This window comes from Jaculus jaculus, chromosome 15 (genome assembly GCF_020740685.1).
Source record: "Jaculus jaculus isolate mJacJac1 chromosome 15, mJacJac1.mat.Y.cur, whole genome shotgun sequence".
In the NCBI taxonomy this organism is placed as follows: Eukaryota; Metazoa; Chordata; class Mammalia; order Rodentia; family Dipodidae; genus Jaculus; species Jaculus jaculus.
This window is the reverse complement of record NC_059116.1, coordinates 61,174,936-61,196,799: the sequence shown is the minus strand read 5'-3', so window position 1 is coordinate 61,196,799 and position 21,864 is coordinate 61,174,936. Positions and strand designations below refer to the sequence as shown.

The 21,864-nt window shown below is 39.3% G+C and overlaps 1 protein-coding gene across 3 annotated transcripts in view; it reads left to right on the top strand.

Moving 5' to 3' along the window:
* Cacnb2 (calcium voltage-gated channel auxiliary subunit beta 2) overlaps positions 1 to 21,864 on the top strand; it is a 350,607-nt gene that overhangs the window by 225,839 nt on the left and 102,904 nt on the right. For 2 of the 3 annotated variants that reach the window (XM_004668405.2, XM_004668404.2), the window contains exon 1: positions 21,393 to 21,813. The exons of the other annotated variant lie outside the window; for it this stretch is intronic. In XM_004668405.2, the coding sequence (XP_004668462.1) occupies positions 21,745 to 21,813 (69 nt within the window). In that variant the 5' untranslated portion in view covers positions 21,393 to 21,744. Of the gene's footprint in view, positions 1 to 21,392; positions 21,814 to 21,864 lie in introns of those variants that run through there. 3 annotated transcript variants of the gene reach the window in all.

The window sequence follows — 21,864 nt, the reverse complement described above, 5'->3', positions numbered from 1 at the left end:
AGTGAATTCCAGGTCAGTCAACCTGAGCTAGAGTGAGACCCTACCTCAAAAAAAAAAAAAAAAAAAAGGTGTGTGTGTGGGGGGGTGAAAGTTGCTTACAGTTGGAATTTAAAATTTTTTTGTTCAGGAGACAGCCCAGCTGGGAGGCCAGTGAGGTTTTTCTTTGCCTTTGGGAAGACTGTAACATGTGGGAGAGGCCTGCATGCCTCTGGGAATGCATGGAGTTGATGGGCAGGTCCTATTAATTCTGTAGAGCCATAAAGAACAATCTATGTGGCAGCTGTTTATGACTGTAAATGAAGGCCCACACAGGGGAGAACAGAGTCCCCATCTCTCTCATCTCTCTGTGGCTGTGGATCACAGGTGATTTCTCTGGGAAAGCAAACCATGTCAGAAATCTTGAAGGTAGAACCAGAGGCACGAAAGAGAAACCAGTGGAGTCTGGAGAATGGGCTGGAGGCCATTCTCAAAGGGCCAGTTTTACAGCTGCACTTCGAACAGAAACAGGTTAAGCAAACTTAACTGCAGTTTAGGAGACCGGAGAGAGAGAGAGAGAGAGATTTCCAGCAGCACAGTGAGGGAGGGCTGTGGTCATCTTGGGCTGGGGCAAGGTGAATCGCTAATAGGAACTGCGTGATGGGGTGAAGGCTGTTCACCCAGAAGGAGGATCTGCATTGGTGAGCAGAGCTGACAGAAAGGGAAGAATCTGATTAGAAAAATGCCTAAATATGGGTGACTTCTTGCCATTTGCACTTCTGATTTATGAAGTTATCAAGGTTTTTAAGAACTTGGAAGTCAAATGTGTCATTTTCATTGTCTAATTTGAACTGTGGCCAAACTGGAAAAATAAAACAAAAAAAAGAGGTGCTTGGGCTTTATGTCTCTTTTTCATTGTCCAGTTTGTCCAGGAGATAGCCCAGCTGGGAGGCCAGTGAAGTTCTGGAAATTTGGGAACCCTTGAAGAGGCGAAAAATGCCAGGGCAGCTGTCTAAGGAGTAGGCATTCCTATCTGAAGACAGAAGCCAAAAACCTTCCCCTGGAGAAGGGTGGGGTGAGGGGGGAGGGGGTTGCAGAATGAAAGCAGGCTTTTCTGAGCAATTGTTTCTGACTGGAGGCTCCCAGGGCTGTCCTCTGAGGACCAGACAAGGGAGCACGATCTGTCTCTCTTAAGGACTGTGGGAAGACAGATGGATGAAGACTGACTCACCACCTCTTTGGGTTAAAGATGGTCCAGTGTTAGATGATCCAGTGGACATGATGAATGGTCTCTCCATGGCTGGAGCTGAAGAAAGCGTGGGGAGGGGAAACTTTTTGGTAGGTGAAATATCCCAAGTGGCTGTAGGAGATTTGCTCCAGCCACCTGGAGTTTTGAAAGCCCCTGAAGAGTAGCCTTGTCTTGGCTTCACAGTCCTACTCAGGGGAGTTGCAATTCTCCATGGAGAGAAAGAGAGAGGAAAAGAGAGGCAGAGAGAGAACAGGGTGAGTAGGGTGGAGATTAAGGGCCCTCAGGATCCACGGTAAGCTCCAGAAGAGCCCCTGTCACCCACCGTTGCTCCCTGGGTTGCAACGGGGTCCCACTCAAAGCGCCTGTCCAGATTTTAGCTCCATAACACCTAAAACTTGGAGTTTCATATACTTTTCTCCTGTCATGAGGTACTCTTCTTCCCTTGGTAGTTTTTTAACTTTTTTAAAATGTGAGCCCCATTCTTAGCTCAAAATTCAATCAGGAAAAGGTAGCTGAACTGAGTTGCCCCCAGAAATTATAGGGCGAACAATGCCTGGTGTAAACTGTGTATAGCATCAAAAATTTACACAAACCCAGTATAAAATCTGTAGATTTGTTACATGTGGCTCTTTGTGAAACAAAATTTTATTGGTATTTCTAAAAAATTTACTTGCCAATAAGAAGATTAAACTTTGGCTTTTTTTTTTTCTTGACTCTTGATTGTAGGTATCTTCCTATTCTTTCAGAGTACTTAAAGCAGGGATTGTTGCAATTGCTTTAAAAGCCAGAACATATCCTTCCTTCCTCTCTTGTGTTCCTTCTGTCCTTTATTGACAGTTCTCTTAAATTTCTACCCAGACCTGAGAATGGACTGCGAATACTTGCCATAGTGGGCAGGGTCCTTGAACGCTTTTCCTTGGCTCTTGTGAAAGGCCATTGTCTCTGTGTTAATTCCAAACCAGGAGCCTTGGCTGCAGGTGGCAGGTATTAGCATCAGGAAAATGCTCTCCGTAGGAATTTGTATGGCGGAGTGTCAGCTAGGACAGCAGGAAACCCGGGAGAGCGAATCCCAGGGGTGGCAACAAAGGCCACTCAACCAGAAATTATAATAAAACTCCCTGAGCTTGAATGCAAAGCTAAAGTGTGTCACTTTTCACATTTAAATTATTATACTCGACTAATAACAGTGTACTTGGTGATATATCAACATTTTGATTGTGAATGAGTGCTAATTAGGTATTTCAATGTTGAAATGATTTGTTACCTAAAACACACAATGTGAAAGTCTCTCAATTTTAAAATTTGATAGCACATCCAGTTTTTCTAGATATGCTTGTTTTATTCAAGTTTATAAATCCATTAACAAACCCAAATTTTCCAGGCATGATGGCTCATGCCTCTAATCCAAGCATGTGGGAGGCCTAAGAGAAGGGAAGAGAAAAGTCCTCATGAGTTCGAGGCCAGCCTGGGCTACAGAGTAAGCTCCATGTCAGCCTTGACTTCAGTGATATGCTGCCCACCCCTCCCCCCCATAACAACACAACGATCAAACAAACAGTCATAAGTATCATTATTTGACTTTTTTTTTGGACTGTAGCTATCTTCTTCCTATTACTACAGGACACTAGGAACAGCGCTCGTTGGAACTGCTTTAAATATACTTTCCTTCCTCTTTTGTGTTCCTGGCTCCCCAAATCAACCCGAGTGGCATACCCAGGGGACTGTCACTGTCCTAGGTGCTGGGGCAGTGGGCAAGAAGGAGCCACTGAATAGCCCTTGATTGCACCTGTTTTGCTAGCTTGGCAAAATTTCTTTGGTCGTGTCAGTTATTTGTTTGTTTGTTTTTAACCTTCTGTACCAGAAATCTTTTGGGGCCTTTATTATTATTATTATTATTATTATTATTATTATTATTATTATTTTACTTGGGATGTGTGTTGGTGGGGATTAAACCTGGGGCCTTTAACATACCAGGAAAAGCACTCTACCACTGAGCTCTACTTCCAAGCCACATGTTTTTAATTAGACAGTTCCACAGTGTAATATATTGACCCTGATATGCAGCCATCACAGCCACATGTTTCTAGAATGTTTTTAACCTTTCCCACCTGTCCCTCTGCCCCTATTCAGCCCTAACTTCCTGTTAGCTCCACACTCCCCAAGTTTGGCAGTCACCTCTGTCTCTGTGCGTCTGATGACCCTCAGACGCCACACAACAGGGACTGTGCAGTGGTTATGCTTTGTACCTGGCTTGTTTTAGTTTGCATGGTAGGGAACCCTTGAAAATTCTTTCAAGTATTTTCCAAAGTAAATGTAAAAATATTAACTAAGAAAATGAAATTTTGAGGTTAGGGTTAGAGAAAGAGCCATTTCAATTAGTTTCTCCAATCACTAAAGAAAAAATGAATACAAAAGGAAATAACATACCTATTGGGGGATTCTACTTTTTACAGAAGTGTAAAACACTTTTCTCCGTGCATTCCAAATTTTATACTAATTAGCACATTTGCCCTTACATAAAGGAAACAGTAGTGCCCTCCTTCTGTGGTGGGCTGCCTTCCATCCCCCAGGAGCCACACTGAAGAAGGAGAGCAGCTGGTTTTCCAAAAGCCAAAAGAAGGGAGATCAACAGAGTTGTTAGTACTAATTGCTGAGAGCAAGTCTGCAGATGCAGTTCTAGCTGGGGAAATTATACTCCAGGCTGCTCTCCATTGGTTCTGTTGTCAGTAAAACAAGTAGAAAGCCCTGCCTCTCCTACATAATAAAAGGTTCATTTTAATATGATTTAATTGCAGACAGATCTTGGGATGTGGAGGAGTAGCACGGTATTAGCAAGCATTATATCAAAGAAATATGTGCTACATACAGACAGAAGTAAGTCGTGAAAAATGTAATTCCTAAAAGGACGTGCATTCATTGTGTGCTCACCCAAAGCTCCAAAGTCCTGCTGGTTCCACACTGACCACAGAGCCCTCTCTGGACACTGTAACAAAATTCTCTTGCTTATTTCTTATAAATCACACACACCATTAAAAAAAAAAAAGCACTCAAGATCAAACTTCTATGGTGAGATAAGACTTCAATGCCTTTTTACCATGTCATCATTTTAAGCAAGATTGTATAAGTTATGAATGACACCCAATGGGGCTTTGACATAATGTTTCTTAATTCATTGAAGAAATAAAAAAAAAAAAAATTCAGTGTACCAAAACCATGGGAGCAGCAGCAAAACAAAAAGGAACAAAATTCAATGCTTTGTTAGTCTAGAACTTGTACAAGTCTTTCCAGAATTTTGAGAATAGCCTTCTAATGGGACCTGAAATGAATATTGTTCCAGAAGCGTTTTTTTTTTCTTTGCTTTCTATGAATTTGCTCCTTTTTGCACTAATTGCTCTGTGTTTTCTTGGATCATGGGGTGTCCAAGGAACTGGTGTGTTCATAACTGGAATCTGCACAGGTGGGAAACACAGATCTTAATGTCAGTAGAGCACATGCCAAAGCCACAAAAGCCACAGATCTACCTGTTTACCACCTGAGGCTTGGTGCTTGGTTTCCTGCTCACCATCCATGATCATTCAAGGCCTGGTAGTTATGTGCTCATGGCCAGGGTCACTCAAGGTTTGGTACAATAGACAAATGCTTTCTTTGTTTTTTACTTGCTCACTAATGTTCATTGTGCTACAAGATATGTTTGGAGATGCAAGCCAAAGCCAAGTTATATAGGAAAGGGGTTAGGGTCTTACTTAAGTGAAATGGGGGAAAAAAGGAGTAATATGATCTTACATGTGCAAGAAGATAAATCTGGCAACTGGGTATACATACAAGGCTTTCTGGGTTAGCAGGAGTAGAAGAACCTATAAGAAAACTACTGAAGTGCCTAGAAGACATTAATTAGTGATTTGACCAGGGTTGTGGTGGTGAAGTGGAAAGAATGGGCAGTAAGGTGAATAACAGAGCAGCTCATTTTCATCCCGCAAATGTTTATTGGCTTCTTTCTATGTACAAACTATGTGCTAGATATGGAGGATTCAACAGCAAACAGAAACAATATAAATTCCTGCATATATGAAGTTTACATGCTAGTTCAGAGTCAGACCATACATACACATGCATGTATACATGTATATCAACACACACTTGCTATGCTGGAAAATGAAAACATGGAGGTACATTACACAGAAAACAGGAATTTTGGATAGTTAATGGATTGCTATTTTGTATGTGACAGTTGTTTATGCTAGATCATGACCTTTGAGATGGAAGATGAGAAAGACAATTTTGGGGAAAAGGTGTGCCCAAATGCCAACAGGGGCAGGAGGGGCTGTGTTCCCAAAGGGTTCTATAGTCACTTGTAAAGCCAATAGTCAAACTGCCCAATATCTTTTTCTGCCTCTGGGTTGACTTGTCATATTAGAGAGTAACTTGAATAATATTCACCATTACAAATAAAGTGTACCAAGCCAGGTGTGGTGCTGCATACCTTTAATCCCAGCACTTGGGAGGCAGAGGTAGAGGGATCACTGGGAGTTCAAGGCCACCCTGAAACTACATAGTGAATTCCAGGTCAGCCTGAGCCAGAGTGAGACCCTACCTCAAAAAAAAAAAAGGAAAAAAACATAAACAAAAATAAAGTGTACCACTTCTCTAATTGGAAATTTCCTATCTATGTATTATCTATCAATCTATCAACCAACCTATCTATCTATCTATCAATCATCTATCTGTTTATCTATACTACTTGCTCATTGTCAGACAAAATACCTGAACAGAAACAGCTTATTTACTTTATGGTTTCAAAGCATAGAATCTATCACAGCAGAGAAAGCATGGTGGGAGCAGGAACCAAGGATTGCATCATCACATCTTTGGAAAGAAGTAGAGAGCATAAATGCTGAATGTTGACTCACTTTTCCCTCTTCATACAGTCCAATAACCCGGTCCTAGGGATGTTGCTACCCATAGTTGGGATGGGTGGAGTAGTCCCTCCCACATCAGTTCAACTGATCTAACCTAGAAAATCCTTCATAGACATGAACAGAGATATTTTCTGTGTTGATTCTAAGTTCTGTCAAGTAGACAACCAGAGATTATCCATCACACTAAGTTTATTGCCCATATGAAGATTACCACAAAAATTAAAAGACCCAAGAGCAGAGACTGTGTCCTATATTCTGACACCCCAGTGGCTGGCTGTGTAGTAAGCACTTGTTGAAAGAGTGGATGGATATAAATGATTATGATGAAGAATCATTAAACCTGATTCCACACGCTCATGCTGGGGAAGCTAAAAAATTAATAGATTGCTTACTACAATTTAATTTCCTGTGTGTTTGGATGGCTTGGTTAATACCTGAAAATTAGGTACCAAAGATATTTCCAGCTGAATGATTTTAGGAGCCTTTCTTTTGCTCAATAAGCTTGCACTCTAAAAGCATTCAAATCCTTCTCCCTTCATGTTGATTCTTCTGTGTTAGAATATTGTCCTGGTGCTTCTTTCTATGATTATTTCCTGTCCACGCTACAATCCATCGTAAATTTCCTTTTCTTTTGTTGTTGTTTGTTTGGTCAGTTTTAGTCTTTTGTACCATGATGGAGATCAACCCAGGGCTGTGCACATGCTAGAAAAGCACTCGATTACTGAGCAAACCCCCAGTCACTTCTTCTCAGCACGGAGGTGACTTTTGAGTCATCCCAGTGGTCACCACCATCTGCAAAGAGAAGTTTCTTTAGCCAAAAGTAAGAGTATCATTAATATATGAGCATAAACATTAAAAAAGTGCTTTGGGGGCACTTTGGTGACCATAATATATTATGCATTTAGTCAGACAACAGCAGTTGTTACTCCCCTAGGGCTCATGACCTCCCTAGCCATGGGCTTTTGACTAGGTTTTCAGTACCAGGCATGTATTTCCCCCTGTGGAGTGAGCCTCCAGTCCAATTAGAGAACAGTTCAATTCCCTTATAACAGACATGTTACCCTAGCTGTTACACTTAGCCTGGCTGGCCAGTTTTAAGGCTCTCAGGGTCCACTGCTGTTTAACACTGTTGATGAATTCTTTCTCTCAAAGGGCTCAATGCAACATAGCTCTTTCCAGCTTTCTGACAGCTAGTCAACAGGGAGGAGTTTTCCAACTCCTCGGCTACAGCTTGATTTCACAGTGACCACCGGAAGCCCAAGCATGTGGAGTCTTTAACAATAGGGTCTAATTATCTAGTTCTGGTGAGCAACCAAGAGCCTTGGAAATGGCCTGTAATGTTTTGGGGGCATCAGGCACCTCTTTGGCCAACAACTTACTGGGAGGTATCCCAGCCCTGGCACTGAACATTTTCTAGTAACAATCTATGGCTTCTGTTGCACCATTATCCAAAGAACTAGATTTCCATATGGCTTATTCATAACATCTTGAACATTTTACTTTTTAGTTTAGAAGTCACCATCACTTACCAATTCAATGTAGTGGTTCTTTTTTTAAAAAATTTTAAGTCAGATCTTAATAATTTCAGAATAGTGAAAAACCACCTTATTAGAAATTCTAATAGGAATTTAAGCACAGAACATCTTTGTGTGATAAATTTTGATGAACAACTATATCATAAATGATGAAAAGACATTACATTTTACTTTAAGCATAAAAAGGTGATTCAGGTTACAAAATACTACATGGTAAAGGCCTCAGCTGAATGGCTAACTAGAGACAAATACCTCATTTTCCTATTCTTTAGAAATATATTATTCACTCATCATTGTTTACCTTGATGTTATCATTAGTCTAAAATGTCATGCATGTAGTTATATATGTCCAATGTTTTATGAAACTAACTGTTAACATACCCTGAATTTTATAACATTAGTAGTATATGCTAATGGTATATTTATGGCTGAGTAAAAAAAAAAATGCATCCTTTTCAGATATGTAGCCACATCTGAACCAGATTGTCTTTACTTCTTAAGTCCCTTCCCAAAGGTACATGAGTCACTTAATGGATGAACTAACTATATTAGGTCACTGGGGTGCTTTGTGGTACTTCATTAGTAAATGCTGCACATCATTGGTGCTTTTCCAACTAAATCCCTAATCATGTAGCCTATTTTTAATATTAAAATCTCTCTAAACCAAAGTCATAACTTTCTAGAAGGTCAGACTTTTGGGACAGTATATTAATAATTCACTACAAATTACTCAGTCACTTGACCTGCTTCAGTACCTTACCCAGTCCCAACAATTTATTTCTATATTCACATAAAAATATCCCAGTGTTTGTAGGTGAAAGGTTAAGTAATCATTTTACACATTTTAACAGAAAAATAACCATAGAATGTTAACAGTTTTTGCATGTGCATGTCTTTATAGTTTTGTGCATGTGTGTGCACTTATATGCAAGTGTTAGCAAATGTGTGCATGAGTGCATGTGCACACATGTGGATGTAGAGGTCAAAAGTCTACTTTGGGTATCTTCCTCTGTCACTTTTTTTTTAGATAGTTTCTTACTAAACCCCTGAGACATAACAATTCATCTAGGCTAGCTAGCCAGCAAGTGCCTGGCATCCTCCTGTCTCCACCTCCTAACTACCACCACACCTAGCACTTCATGTGTGCACATGGAATCCAAAGTCAGGTCCTCATCCTTGCACTATAAGACCTTTACCAACAATGGCATCCCTCCAGCCCTAGGATGGTAACTTGTTTAGCGTAAGTCCTCCTCTTCTTTCAACTCTAACTCCTTACCTCACACGAGTCCTGCATCAACCTTTACTTTGTGACTATGTTCTGAATATATATTACTTTTGGGAGAACCAGTCCTTAGATTTCTTCAGCTTACACAAAAATTATCAAGGATAAATCAACAAATTACAAGAAATATATATTCATACACCATATTTTTACTACATCAAAAATTTTTCAAGGTGGACATTGGGTGTAGTTTTATAACAGCAGCTACTTAGTGGTTGAGGAAAAAATATCACATGTTTAAGGCCAGGTTGGGCTACAGAATGAGTTCATAGACAGACAGCCTGTGACACAGTGATTTCCAAGCTAGCCTGAGTATCTCAGAGAAATCCTATCTCAGGTAATAAATTTAAGAACTTGGAATGTAGTTCAGTGATAGAGCATTTGCTAGTAAAACAAAGTTTTTACTTTTATTCCAAAAAACCTATTAGCATTATAGAAAGAGATCTAACCATGAATTTTTAAAAGTATGCCAACTATGTCTTTTCTATTATTTTTGTTGTATCTCTAGCATTTTTACAAATATGAGTATATTAGCATGTAGAAATTATTTTGAATTTAGTTTTTTGGTTGGATTTATTGAAGATAATCATCATAAATAATTTCCTCTACATAATAGTTTTTATTCTTGGTAGCTTTATTTATGTACTAATTTACTTATTTTGCATCTGTATGTTGGTGGTATCCATGACTGTGCATATGCATGTTTGTATGTGGGGGCCATACATGTGTGTGCTGGTGTATGCATATGGAGGCCAGAGGTCAACTTCAGGTATCTTCGTCTATTATTTTCACCTACGTTTCTGAGACAGAATCACACTGAACCTGGTACTCACTGATGCAGATAGACTAGCTAGCTGGTGAACCCTAGAAACCCTCCTGTCCCTGCCTTCCAGCACTGGGATTACAGGTACACATGGCTATGCCTGGCTATTACTTGGGTATTAGGGCTCTAAACTCAAGTTCTCATGCTTACATACCAAGCACTTTATTAACCAAATCATCTCCCCAGCCCTTGGTCACTGTGGTTAAGTTTGCCTCATAATACCCCATGGACCACAATTTAAAAATCTTCACAACTAGGACTCATGAAACTGTTAATCTAGATACATATGAATATAAAAGAAACTGAAGTTTGCAAAAGTTACTCTTATCAGAGCTGTCAGCAATGTGTGTAAATATCACTTTTGCTGTGTCCTTCCCACACTGTAAATTGATACTTGGCACAGGGTACTAATTTATTGGGGACAATAGCATTGTGTTTAATCATATTGAACACTTTCTCCAGTTGATTGTGACTAGTTGATTTGTGGGGGTGAATCCTGTGTTCAAATATTTTGTCTGTGTATATGTGTAAATTTCTTACTGATTTTCCTATCAAGTGGTATGCATCATACAAAGTGTTAGAGGGTAAGTTCTTTAAGGACTGAAGCCATGTCCCATTCAGAGTGGTATAGTTCCCTGGAGGACATTCCTGGTAACTAGGCATTTTTACCTGTGGGAAAACTTACAAGATTCATTTGCTTGATTACTTTGCTGCTAAAGAAAAGGCCTAACGCTTGGGGGTGTCATGTTTTAATGTGGCCTTGATTAAGTAGCAGAAGGCCCATTAAGATGTTGCATATTTTTACATTTGCCCACTTAATTGCATTTCTAGGGCTGGGAATGTGGCTCAGGGCTAGAGCACCATTTAGTATGCTTGACGTCCTGAGTTCAGTACAAGACAAATGCATGATACTTTACACACGTAGAATTATGTGAAATGGCATTTCCTCCTATATTTGCTTGCTGTTTTTTCTTTTTTATTAGTATGCATTAATTGCAGAAAATAATGATTTTTTAAAAAACTATTTCTATTTATTCCTTTGAGAGAGACAGGCAGATAGAGTGTGCAACATACTGATTTTATTGTATATTTTCATACACGTATTAATGTCTTTGATCATATTCATCCCCTAGTTGCCCTGTCTTCTCTCTTTGGCTCTCTCATTGATACCCTTCCTCTTCCCAAATAGGACCACTTCTATTTTCATGTCTTTTGGTTTGATTGGATGCATCATTTCATTTTCATTTTTTTGGAGACAAGTTTGAAGTTACAGTTCAAGGTGGCCTCAAACTCCTGATATCTTGCCTTCTAAGTGCTGAGATTATAACCCAGCTCTGGCTTGCATTTTCTAAACAAAAATGTTCTGTATTACTAGGTGTCATTTGTATACTTATATTTTCAGCTATGTATTTCAGCCCCATCTCTATAAGAATGGCAGGGATCATGTTTTAGAACTGCCATTCAGTAAACATTCAACAATGTAATATTTATAATTTATTTTTAGCCACCTACAAAAAAATTCTTCAAGTACATTCTTTCTAACAGCCTCAATTTAGTATACACATCACTGAGGGGAAATTTAGCCTTGGTAATATTTACATGACTTGCCTTTGTCTATGCTGTGAGTCATTGGCAGTTATAGGATTGGAACTTTATTTCCTAGAATGGAAAAAAGTGAAAATAATGGAAAAAGAGACCATACACACACACACCATATACACATGCACATATAAGCAAGCTTTTGTCATATTGTCAAAGTATAAAATTTCAGCCTCTTTGGAAAGAAGATGCTATAAAAATTTTAAGGTCAATACCTTCTTTTTTATGTTGAATGGCTTACTTGTTATAGAACATGATCACATATCAGCTGGCTTGTGGTTGAAATATGCACTAAGCTAAGTTAACTTTGTAGTATTGAGATTTGTGATAAGACATCATCAATACGTTCAAGTCTTTGTTTAAGGTTTTTTTAATTGCTATAGATATTGATTATTAACATTCAACTTTCTGTTGGTGATTTCTTATTGAAGGAGGAATACAAACATATTTACAAAAGGTTTTGCAATGTTTAGGAGTGCTAGGGAAGACTGCAGAATACTTCAAAATAGAGGATTAAGGGGGGGTAATCTCATCCTCTTTCTCTTTTTCCTTTTCTTCCTCCTTCCTTCCATCAACTTTTTTCATTCATTCAACAAATATTTAGAGAGCATGCCTATTTTTATTCAGGCATTTCTGGAGTATGTATGAATGAAATTGAAAGAAAACATTATAGAGATTATATTCAAGGGGGAAGAGAGACAAACACCAAACAATAAATATAGCAAATAAATTATATTGTAAGAAGGTAGAAACACTGTTTTACAAGTAAAACAAGGTAAGGTAAAGAATGCTAAAAGGCAATGGGGGTTATAATTTTTAAGTAAGATGTTTGCAAAAAACATCTATATTTATTAGTAAAGACTAAACTCAAGGATAATATCTTCTTAGTTAGCTACTCATATTTTATTTTAGGACAAAATTTAATAAAATTTATAATAATTGAAAATTTATTTACTTTTGATCTATAATTCCAATTGTGATTCAAAGGTTTTTATCAAGAATGTGAATAAGAACATATCTATATCTATATCTATATCTATCTATCTATCTATCTATCTATCTATATATATATATATATATACTATATGTGTGTATATATAGAGATAGAAAGATATAGATATCTTCAGTGTGGTTTTTTTTTTTTTTTTTTTTTTTTTTTTTTTTAAATTTAATTTATTAGTTTTCTTTTCAGTAAATACAGGCAGTTTGGTACCATTGTTTAGGCTCATCTGTGATCTACCCCCTCCCATTAGACCCTCCTTATTATTGAAAATGGGTCATGCATTGTGGAGTTAGCCCCCAGTTATTAGTATGAAAAATGTCTCTGAAAATCATGACCCAACATGTAACTCTGACATTCTTTCCGCCCCCTCTTCCGCAAGATTTCCCTGAGCCATGTTGGGTTCATTTTTGGTCTGCTTCAGTGCTGAGGTGTTGGGGGCCTCTGAGGCTCTGGCTCTCTGATTTGGTAGGAGTTGATTTTTCTCTGCATTGATCTCCTTCCCCTTTGTGCTGGTATCCAGTTCACAGGAAAACATCACCCTTGCTTATTTCGCCAGTTGTCCTTAGTTTCAGTTGGGCCCCTTCTGAGGTATGTTGGGGCAGCTCTCTTCTTAGGATCTGCATCTATCTGGAAAAGAGAAGCAGATTCTCCAACGGAGAGTGAGTTAGCACCCAGAAAATTGAGATAACACTTACTTTTTTGATAGACAGTTTGATAGGTGTAGGCCCTCTTATACCCCGTGATTGATGGTAGCTTGATATTGTAGAGTGGGCTTGTGTTTGGGTATGGTTCTGACTTGTTTCCCAGCTCCAGCTAAGGGTCTAGTACCACTGAGTGGATCAGTTAGCCAAATCAGGAGCAATTGATTCCTCACCATGGCTGTGTACCACTATTGCACTTGTATGGGTATCACATCCGGTTAATTGTTGCTACTTAGGTTAAACAATGTGTTGCTTGGACAGATCTTGGTCACTTCCCCCAGTCGCCTATGTAGCGCCTTCTGGCACTAGACACGCTGACTGTCTGGGGACTGACTCTCTCCTGGCTTCCAGCCATGTCATTCCATTTTACGTGTCAGCTGCGTATGGAGTCTTCAGCAATAGGGTCTTACCACTGGCCTTTGGTGGGTCATCAATTACTCTGACAGAAGTCTGTCATTGTTTTGGGAAACCTTGTAGGTTTCTTTGATCAAAAGCTCATTGTGGAATGTAGGCCCAAGCTGGAAGTGGGGGTTACAGGTCAGTGTCCACTAAGAAATTGAGGAAAAAGATAACTAATATACAAGAGTTAGAGAGAAGAGAGATAGAGGGGAGAGGGGGAGGGGGAGGGAGGGAAGATGTAGGAGATTTAGGTCAGTCTTAATGATTTCTGAAACATGTTCACAGACATACTCTGTTGTGCAATGGTTCAAATGGTTCATTAGCAAGACTAAATGTAGAGATGTTACACAGCACTTCTACCAGGAATTCCCATCCCTTGGCTTTCCTGTGAAACCACCTTTGCATGCCTTTCCCCAGTTTGATTCATTTTCTTCAGGAATATATTGAAACAGTCCAACTTTCTCATAAAAGAGAGCTGCTTCTTGCCAGGTATCATTTAGCTGCTTAACTTCCCATTTCTACTTGTGTGATTGGAATGACAAATTTTCATAGGAAAGTGTTTTATCATAAAATTTTTTGTCATTTCCCAACACCAGTATATACACCATAAAGGCCTCAAAAACTTCCCAGTACATACAAAGTGATTATGAAAGGAAATTATCCTATGCAATATCAAGAACTCAAAATAATATTAAAACTGGTGATCTGATTGTATCCTTTAAAAAATGTTGTTTTTGACCATGTTGTACTTTATAAGTTTTAGACAATCATTTGTACAAAACATAAACAGCCATCATGCCATTATTTTAAGAAATAATTTAATGATAACAGTGTTTTAAAATGCTACTCTTAAAAAACATGTGGGCTGGAGAGATGGCTTAGCGGTTAAGCGCTTGCCTGTGAAGCCTAAGGACCCTGGTTCGAGGCTTGGTTCCCCAGGTCCCACGTTAGCCAGATGCACAAGGGGGCGCATGTGTCTGGAGTTTGTTTGCAGAGGCTGGAAGCCCTGGCGCGCCCATTCTCTCTCTCTCTCTCTATCTGTCTTTCTCTCTGTGTCTGTCGCTCTCAAATAAATAAATAAAAAAATTTTTTAAAAATTATTTTAAAAAAATATATGTAAGTTCATGCATGCCATCTGTGGTGATAGCATAGTTGTTATCCCAGCATTCAGGAGGATGAGGCAGGAGGGTGGCAGGCTCCAAGCCTGAGCTTTAGAGAGATTGTCTCAAAATAATAATTAATTTAGCTTTTTAAAATCAATTTTCAGTGCTTCAAGATTTTAACATTTCCTAGTGAACTGAAAGTTTACTCAAATGATTATGAATTCTTACCTATTTAAAGCAGATTAGCTTCTGAGAGCGAGCTTGCCAAAGTCGCATTCATTTCCAGGGAAAAGAAACATTTAAATTCTGGGTTTTTTGACTTCTATTGTTTTCTTATTTTACTATCTACTTGCTATTGTAGATTGGTAATGAAAAGAATGTGCCACAATTTCGAGATACTCTGAGGAAAAATTCGGAATAATAGCCAACTCTACAAAATAGCACTGTATTTTTTAATGTGTAATTATCTATGTTTTACTAGACCCCCCCCCATTGTACCTTTCCTGTATTATTTGGAAACTGAATCTTGTGAAGATGAGAGGGGGACTCACAAATGCATGTACCAACTTAGCAAAGATGACATTAGTAGTTAGGAAGTCATTTATGGGCACTGGAAGTCGCAAGCAGTAGAGGTGATGGCTTGGGACATAGAAATATCCCAGCGCAGTGGCATGTAGGGATTCTTATGAACAGGTATGTGCATGGGGCTGAACTTGTTTTGTTAAAAAATGACTTCAAACTCCATTAGTTATGAGCTTTGTAATTTGAGTCAGGTAAAGTAACTTTGCTATGCCTCTGCTTTCTCATCAGTAAAAATATAGATAATGAGAAATTTAAGATGATGCTTGTGAATCAATATAGTTCATTAATGAAGTAAAAACTTGATTGTGTGATTGTCCTTCATTATTTTAATAAAACAGACATTCTATTTAGCTTTTAAGAGACAGTGCCGGATTTAGAAAAAAGAAAACCAAAGAACCTTGTTTTAATCATAGAAGGCATAATGTTTTTAATAATGTGGAATTTTTACTGACAGCAACTTAAATGCCATGCCTCCTAATTAGAGAAGCAAGTGTATGAGGAGTGCTTTGGTGTGATGAAGCCATGTAAATGCAGAAGCCTCAGTCACCTCACCCAGGCTTTCTTGGTACCTGCATAAGCAGGAAGCAGACAGTGTAAAGGAATCTTCTGGGAAAGTAGCCTGGTAGCTCCACTGGCATCTTGCACAATGCGCTGGTGAACATCCTGAATATTTCTTGCTCTCGGGCCTTAACATATACCATTCTCTCTGCTTGTACTTCTGTTTTCTCAACACATTCCCGGATGAACTAGTTTCTTTTATCATTTGGATTTTAGCTTGTCATCACCGTACCCACAATTCTATCATTTCTAATTGCCAGTCTGTTTTCTCAAATTTAAAAAATTTTCTCCAATACCATTTATTTTTACTTAAAACAAAAGAACGAAGCCGGGTGCAGTGGCGCACATCTTTCATCCCAGCACTCGGGAGACAGAGGTAGGAGGACCGCCGTGAGTTCTAAGCCACCCTGAGACTCCATAGTGAATTCCAGGTCAGCCTGGGCTAGAGTGAAGCCCTACCTCGAAAAACCAAAAAAAAAAAAATGAGTCTCATTCACTGAAGTGACAAGTTTGATATAAAATGAGCTTCAATTTTTTTCACAGCTATGTGTTCAGCATTTACCTTAGAGCTATAGCACATTTGGTTTCAAAGAAGTAAATGTCCAGTAAATACACATGGTTTTCAATGATCAAATGTGATCATCAGTACCTACTATAGCAATACAATGTCTATAAAAATTTCCTATTCTCTTAATAAAGTTAAAATGAACATATCAGCTTTTACATAATCATAAAAGTATCACACAGGGATAACCTTGTTTGTAATGCTCATTATCATATGAATTTGTAAAATAAATATGTGGCGTTTTAAAACTAAATTTATAGCAGTTATAAAAGTGTGCTTCCCCTCTATACCTTATATCATATTTTAATTTTTGGAGTCAAGCCCTGATTATCTGTGAATAGTTTGTGATTTTATTTATAAAGGAAGCAATAAATCAAGAAATTTTCATTAGTAATTCTAAAAAATATCTGTATCACATCCTGAATCAAAATATTCTGAATACATAATTCTAAATTATGAAGACAATATGAAAAGTGAAAGAATGGTCAGTCCCACCAGTAAATAATACAAGACATAACCCTTCTCCACTTCCCCCTAGGTATTGTTTACTTTGCCTTTATTCTAAAAAAACAATGAGCCCTTATTAGTAGTGCACTGAGATAGCATATCTGTCCCACAGCGGGTCTCAGGGGCAAGCAGTTGGAGTCAAATTTACAGCTCCGTTGCTATAGCCTTATGTACAAGAAGGGGATCTGGAGTCTTCTCATAAAGCACATTGCTTCGTCTCAATCAAGGTGTCTTAGGAATACTGTGCGGTGTTGATTCTGCTTCAGCATTGCTGTAGATTTCATGTGAAGACTCCTACAAAAAGAGATGGCCCAGTTTGAGATTTATGATGCCAGGCACAAGTAGACTTACAACTCTTATATGTTGGACTTTAAGAAAAAAATATTAGAATAGTCAATAAAGCTGGCATAGAAAATGTATAACACTGAAACATAGACCATCAAAAAGCAAAGTAGAAATACAAAACTATGATAAAGGAAAAGGATAATGCCTTATACTACAAATATTTGACAATAAAAATGGGAAAAGCAGTTAAAGAATAGAATAAAAAGTGTAAGCTAATCTGATTTAACTGTTTTCCTTTAAGCACAGATGCATTTAGAGTGAGACTCCTGAGACTGGAGTGGAAGATCCTGGGATGAACTGCTGGTTGACACGAGGCTCTACTTATATCTTGGAACTGTATGTTTAGCGATGTGAATATTATGAGGCAGGAGAGAAATATGCGCAGCTGAAAATAGGATGAACCTACAAGGACAAATACTGCAAACAACCAACTCATCACATTACAGGAACTGCAAAGATCAAGGGCATATCTTGTAATGAACCTGCTTGGGAATTATAGAAATGATTGCCAGATGTTCCTCACTCAAGAATACTCCAGGCACGATGACCCAGAAAGTCCATATGGTACTAAAGGCAAAATCTTAATTGGATATATCACCTCTCACTGCATACACCCCTACTGTCAGAGGAAGGAGGTTAATTGTAACGTGACTTTCAAAGATGCAGCACTTCTTCAAAGCAAAACTTGCTGTTACTTCAGCCATGGGTCTCTTAAAGTGGGAAACTTTAAGGACATAGATGCATCTCTCTTAGGACAATGGGTTCAGAAAACTTCTGTAGTGCACTGTTTCGTGATTCTATACTCTCACAGACATAGTAAGCACTCTAAACATCAGTTCATAGGCTCATAAACTAGTCAAAGATTAACTAGTCACTGCAAATATTCAAAAAGTTATTGCCAAACTTAGTGAAGAGATTTTTAAAAACTACATAACTTTATTAAGCCTGGAGACATAGTCACTATAATAATGCAATATAAAAGCTACATGAGATTATTAACAAAAGCTGTGTGTGATGAGTGTGGTATGTGGTATATGCACATATGTGCATATGAGGCACATGCCTCATATCCATGTTTGTAGAGGCCAGATGAGAACATCAGGTGTTCTCTTATTAGTTATCTGCATATTTTTTTCCTGGAGAAAGTCTTTCCCTCAACCACAAGCTTGTATCCACGGGGGAACCCCAGTGATTCTCCTGCCCCCTCACGCACACACAGAACACTAGCAGCACAGTCATGTATGACCACACCCTGCTTTTTCCCGGACTCTGGGGAGTAGGACTTGTTTTTTTCTAGTCCAAAAGCCCCTCATACTTGCTCATTGCTGAACCCTTTCCCTAGCCCACATAAGACTTTGAAATCTTGTTTTGTTTAAAAGAGATGACAGCAGGGTATGGTGGCGCACGCCTTTACTCCCAACACTCAGGAGGCAGTGGTAGGAGGATCACCATGAGTTCAAGGCCATCCTGAGACTAATTCAAGGCCAGCCTGGATGACAGTGAAACCTACCTCAAAAAACCAAAAATTAAAAATATATAAAATAAAAGAATGAGATTATATAAAATTGTCTGCATTATATTGTTTTTTCATGGTCAGTATGTATTATATTGTTACATTATTTCTCTTCATATGTACTTCCTGGTTTTCTGTGGTTCTTTTTTTTCCTTCCAAGGTAGGGTCTCACTCTAGCTCAGGCTGACCTGGAACTCAAAATGTAGTCTTAGGCTGGCCTTGAACTCCCAGAAATCCTCCTATTTCTGCCTCCCAGGTGCTGGGATTAAAGGTGAGCGCAACCACCCCTGGCTGTTATGTGGTTCTTCATCACCTTCTATCTGTGCTCAGGTGAATAGCGCCTTTAAGTAGGGGTTAAAATGCCAAGACTTGTGGCAATGGGGACTGAGGGATTCATCGTATTTTCTGATTAGTTTCCAGTATACTACTAATTGCTTAGAAAGATTCTCTAGGAAGATTAGAAATTTCTTCCCATATATACTTGTGTTGAAACATTAATTTGTCCTTTGGGTATGTTTTTAAACTTTTTAATTTATTTTTTAAAATATTTATTTACTTATTTGAGAGAGAAAGAAACAGATAGAGAAATAGAGAGAATGGGCACACCAGGGCCGGAGGCCACTGCAAACAAACACCAGACACATGTGCCACCTTGTGCATCTAACTGGCTTATGTGGGTACTAGGGAATTGAATCTGGGTACTTAAGCTTTGCAGGCAAGCACCTTAACTGCTCAGCCATCTCTCCAGCCCTTTTAAACTTTTTTATTGGCAGTTTTCTTACACCCATATAGTGTGTTTTGATCATATCCCTCCCATTATTTTTTTGTCCCTCAGTCCTAGTCCTCCTTCCACTGAACCCCTTCTTTTTTCCAGCTAGAACCTCTTCTACTTTGATACCCCCCCCCCCCGCATCATCTGTGATACAATGCTGATGGACTCAATATTGTGCAGAACTTGAGAAGGTAACAAAGCCACTGTGAGGTGATGAATGTGGTGACCACTTCGTGTCTGGAAGATAGCTTTCCAAAGCATTCCTGCCCCTCTTCTGGCTCTAACTTCTTTCCACTTCTTCTTCCAATTTGATGGACACAACATGTCCATTGAGCCAAACAATAGTAGCTCCCTCGCCCCTCCAAGGGCCCATGACGTCTTGCTGGACTGGTTGGTTATGTAGCTTTCAGGGCCCACTGCTGGTAAAGATAGTTGGATGACTTTTCTTCCCCAGTAGCCTGTTTAACACCTTGTAGCACTAAGACAGCTAGCCAACATGTTCCTTGTGTATTTTCATCGCACACAAAAACTGTGTTTCTGTCCTCTAGACATTTTACATTTACTCCATAACAACATATGAAATCTGTGTATTAACGTATGTCTAAATATTGAATCCAGACATAGTCAGTCTGTAATATTCATAAGGAAGCACCTATTCTGTGTTTTCTGGCTTCTGGTTCATGAAAATTAGCAATGGCTGAAAATATAAAGAAGGAGGACATAATGGAGAAGGAAGGAAAGATAATTTGTTGTTGCTGTTGTTTCTTCCTCTTTTGTTTTTTTGAGGAGGTAGGGTCTTGCTCAGGCTGACCTGCAATTCACTATGTAGTCGCAGGTTGACTTTGAACTCATGGTGATCCTCCTACCTCTGCCACATTTTTTTTTAAAGCATCTTACTATGTAGCTCTGAATCACTGTGTAGCCCAGGTAGCCCTAAAATTTATGATTCTCTTGCTTCTGCCTCCCGAGTGCTGAGGTTATAGCCATATGTCAATAGACCTGTTAGAGTTTATTTAATAAGAGACTTGTTCTATGTCTGTTACACTTTTTTACAAAATAATCTCATGACACCAACAAACACGTAGTTTCTAATTTTTTCTTTTCTTTATAAAAACTGAAAGTATGCATTTCTCCATAAACATTAACAATGTAATCCTATTCATACAGGATTAATAGCTTTAGTACCATGCCTTCTTAAGCCCCTATCATTTTGTTCAGGAACAGCTGCATTACTGTGTCCTGTGAATGTCAACACAAGCTGATGCCCTCAAGCCCTCAGGATCTTCAGCGACACTGCTAACAACTCGGGTTGTTGATCCTCACTTATTTCAAGGGCTCTCAGTTGTTGATGCCGACTTCCTTCAAGGGTCTTGCCAAGAGTCAGTTCCAAGTCATTTTGAGCTTTCTTGAGCTCATTGCTTCATAGAGCTGTGATTACTTCCATGCCTCAATTAAACAGTCAAATCTCCCTTACATCTTGTTTGAGCAGTTAAAATCAATTAACAGCAGTATCAAATGATGATGGAAGGACACTTTAATTTTTGCTGTTCAGTATCACATTTGTTACCTGCCAGTTGCCTGTGTAGCCTAGGATATACTTTCTGTAGCAGGGAATGGAAAGGGATTATTAAATGAAAAAAAAAAAAAAAGACTGTACACTTGGTCTTTGAGAGGTGTGATTTCGAACAGAAAGCTGACAAACACACCGTGTGCGCTGGTTACTATAGAAGCCGAGACGCTCCAGCTGTTTACACGTTGGATGTAAAATGGCAATTTGACATAGACCAACAGTGTGATGTGAGCATCTGCGTAAAAAGGCTACATATGGAGCATGCCCAGTGCGGGAGGAAGTCTTCCTCCCTCCCCCTCCCTCCCCTCCAGATCTCTAAAGATAAGGCTTGAACTTTGCACTTGCAAATATCACTGCACACGTTTTTTGCAGGTTTTTTTTTTTTTAAGATCCTCTTGCAATTGATTTCCTTTGACTGCCCAGGGACAGGGAAGAGAACGTTTAGAGTAAGAAGATGCGTTAAGTTTGGAGGCCGGTCTTCGCACTTGAAACTGGTCATTTTGAAAGCAATACAAAGCTTTGGGTTGTGTGCCCCACCCCCACGCCCCCTTGAATGGGAAGATCGGGATTTTGTGGGACCTGAATCTTCAGGGGCAGGGACTGAAAGCCCTGGAGGCGAACGGGACGGAGGAGAGGGGCTTCCCGGAGCATGGCTAGCCGGCGAGCTGGGATTCTCCAGGGCTCGAGCGCACTGAGGTTCCGTGCCCGGGGCTGCGGCTGCGGACGACCCAGGCGCTAGCCGGCTCATGAAGGCCACCTGGATCCGGCTTCTGAAAAGAGCCAGGGGCGGAAGGCTGAAGAACTCCGACGCCTGTGTAAGCATGGCCAGGGCTGCCTGGGGGGAGATGCTGTTTTCCTTGCTTCGC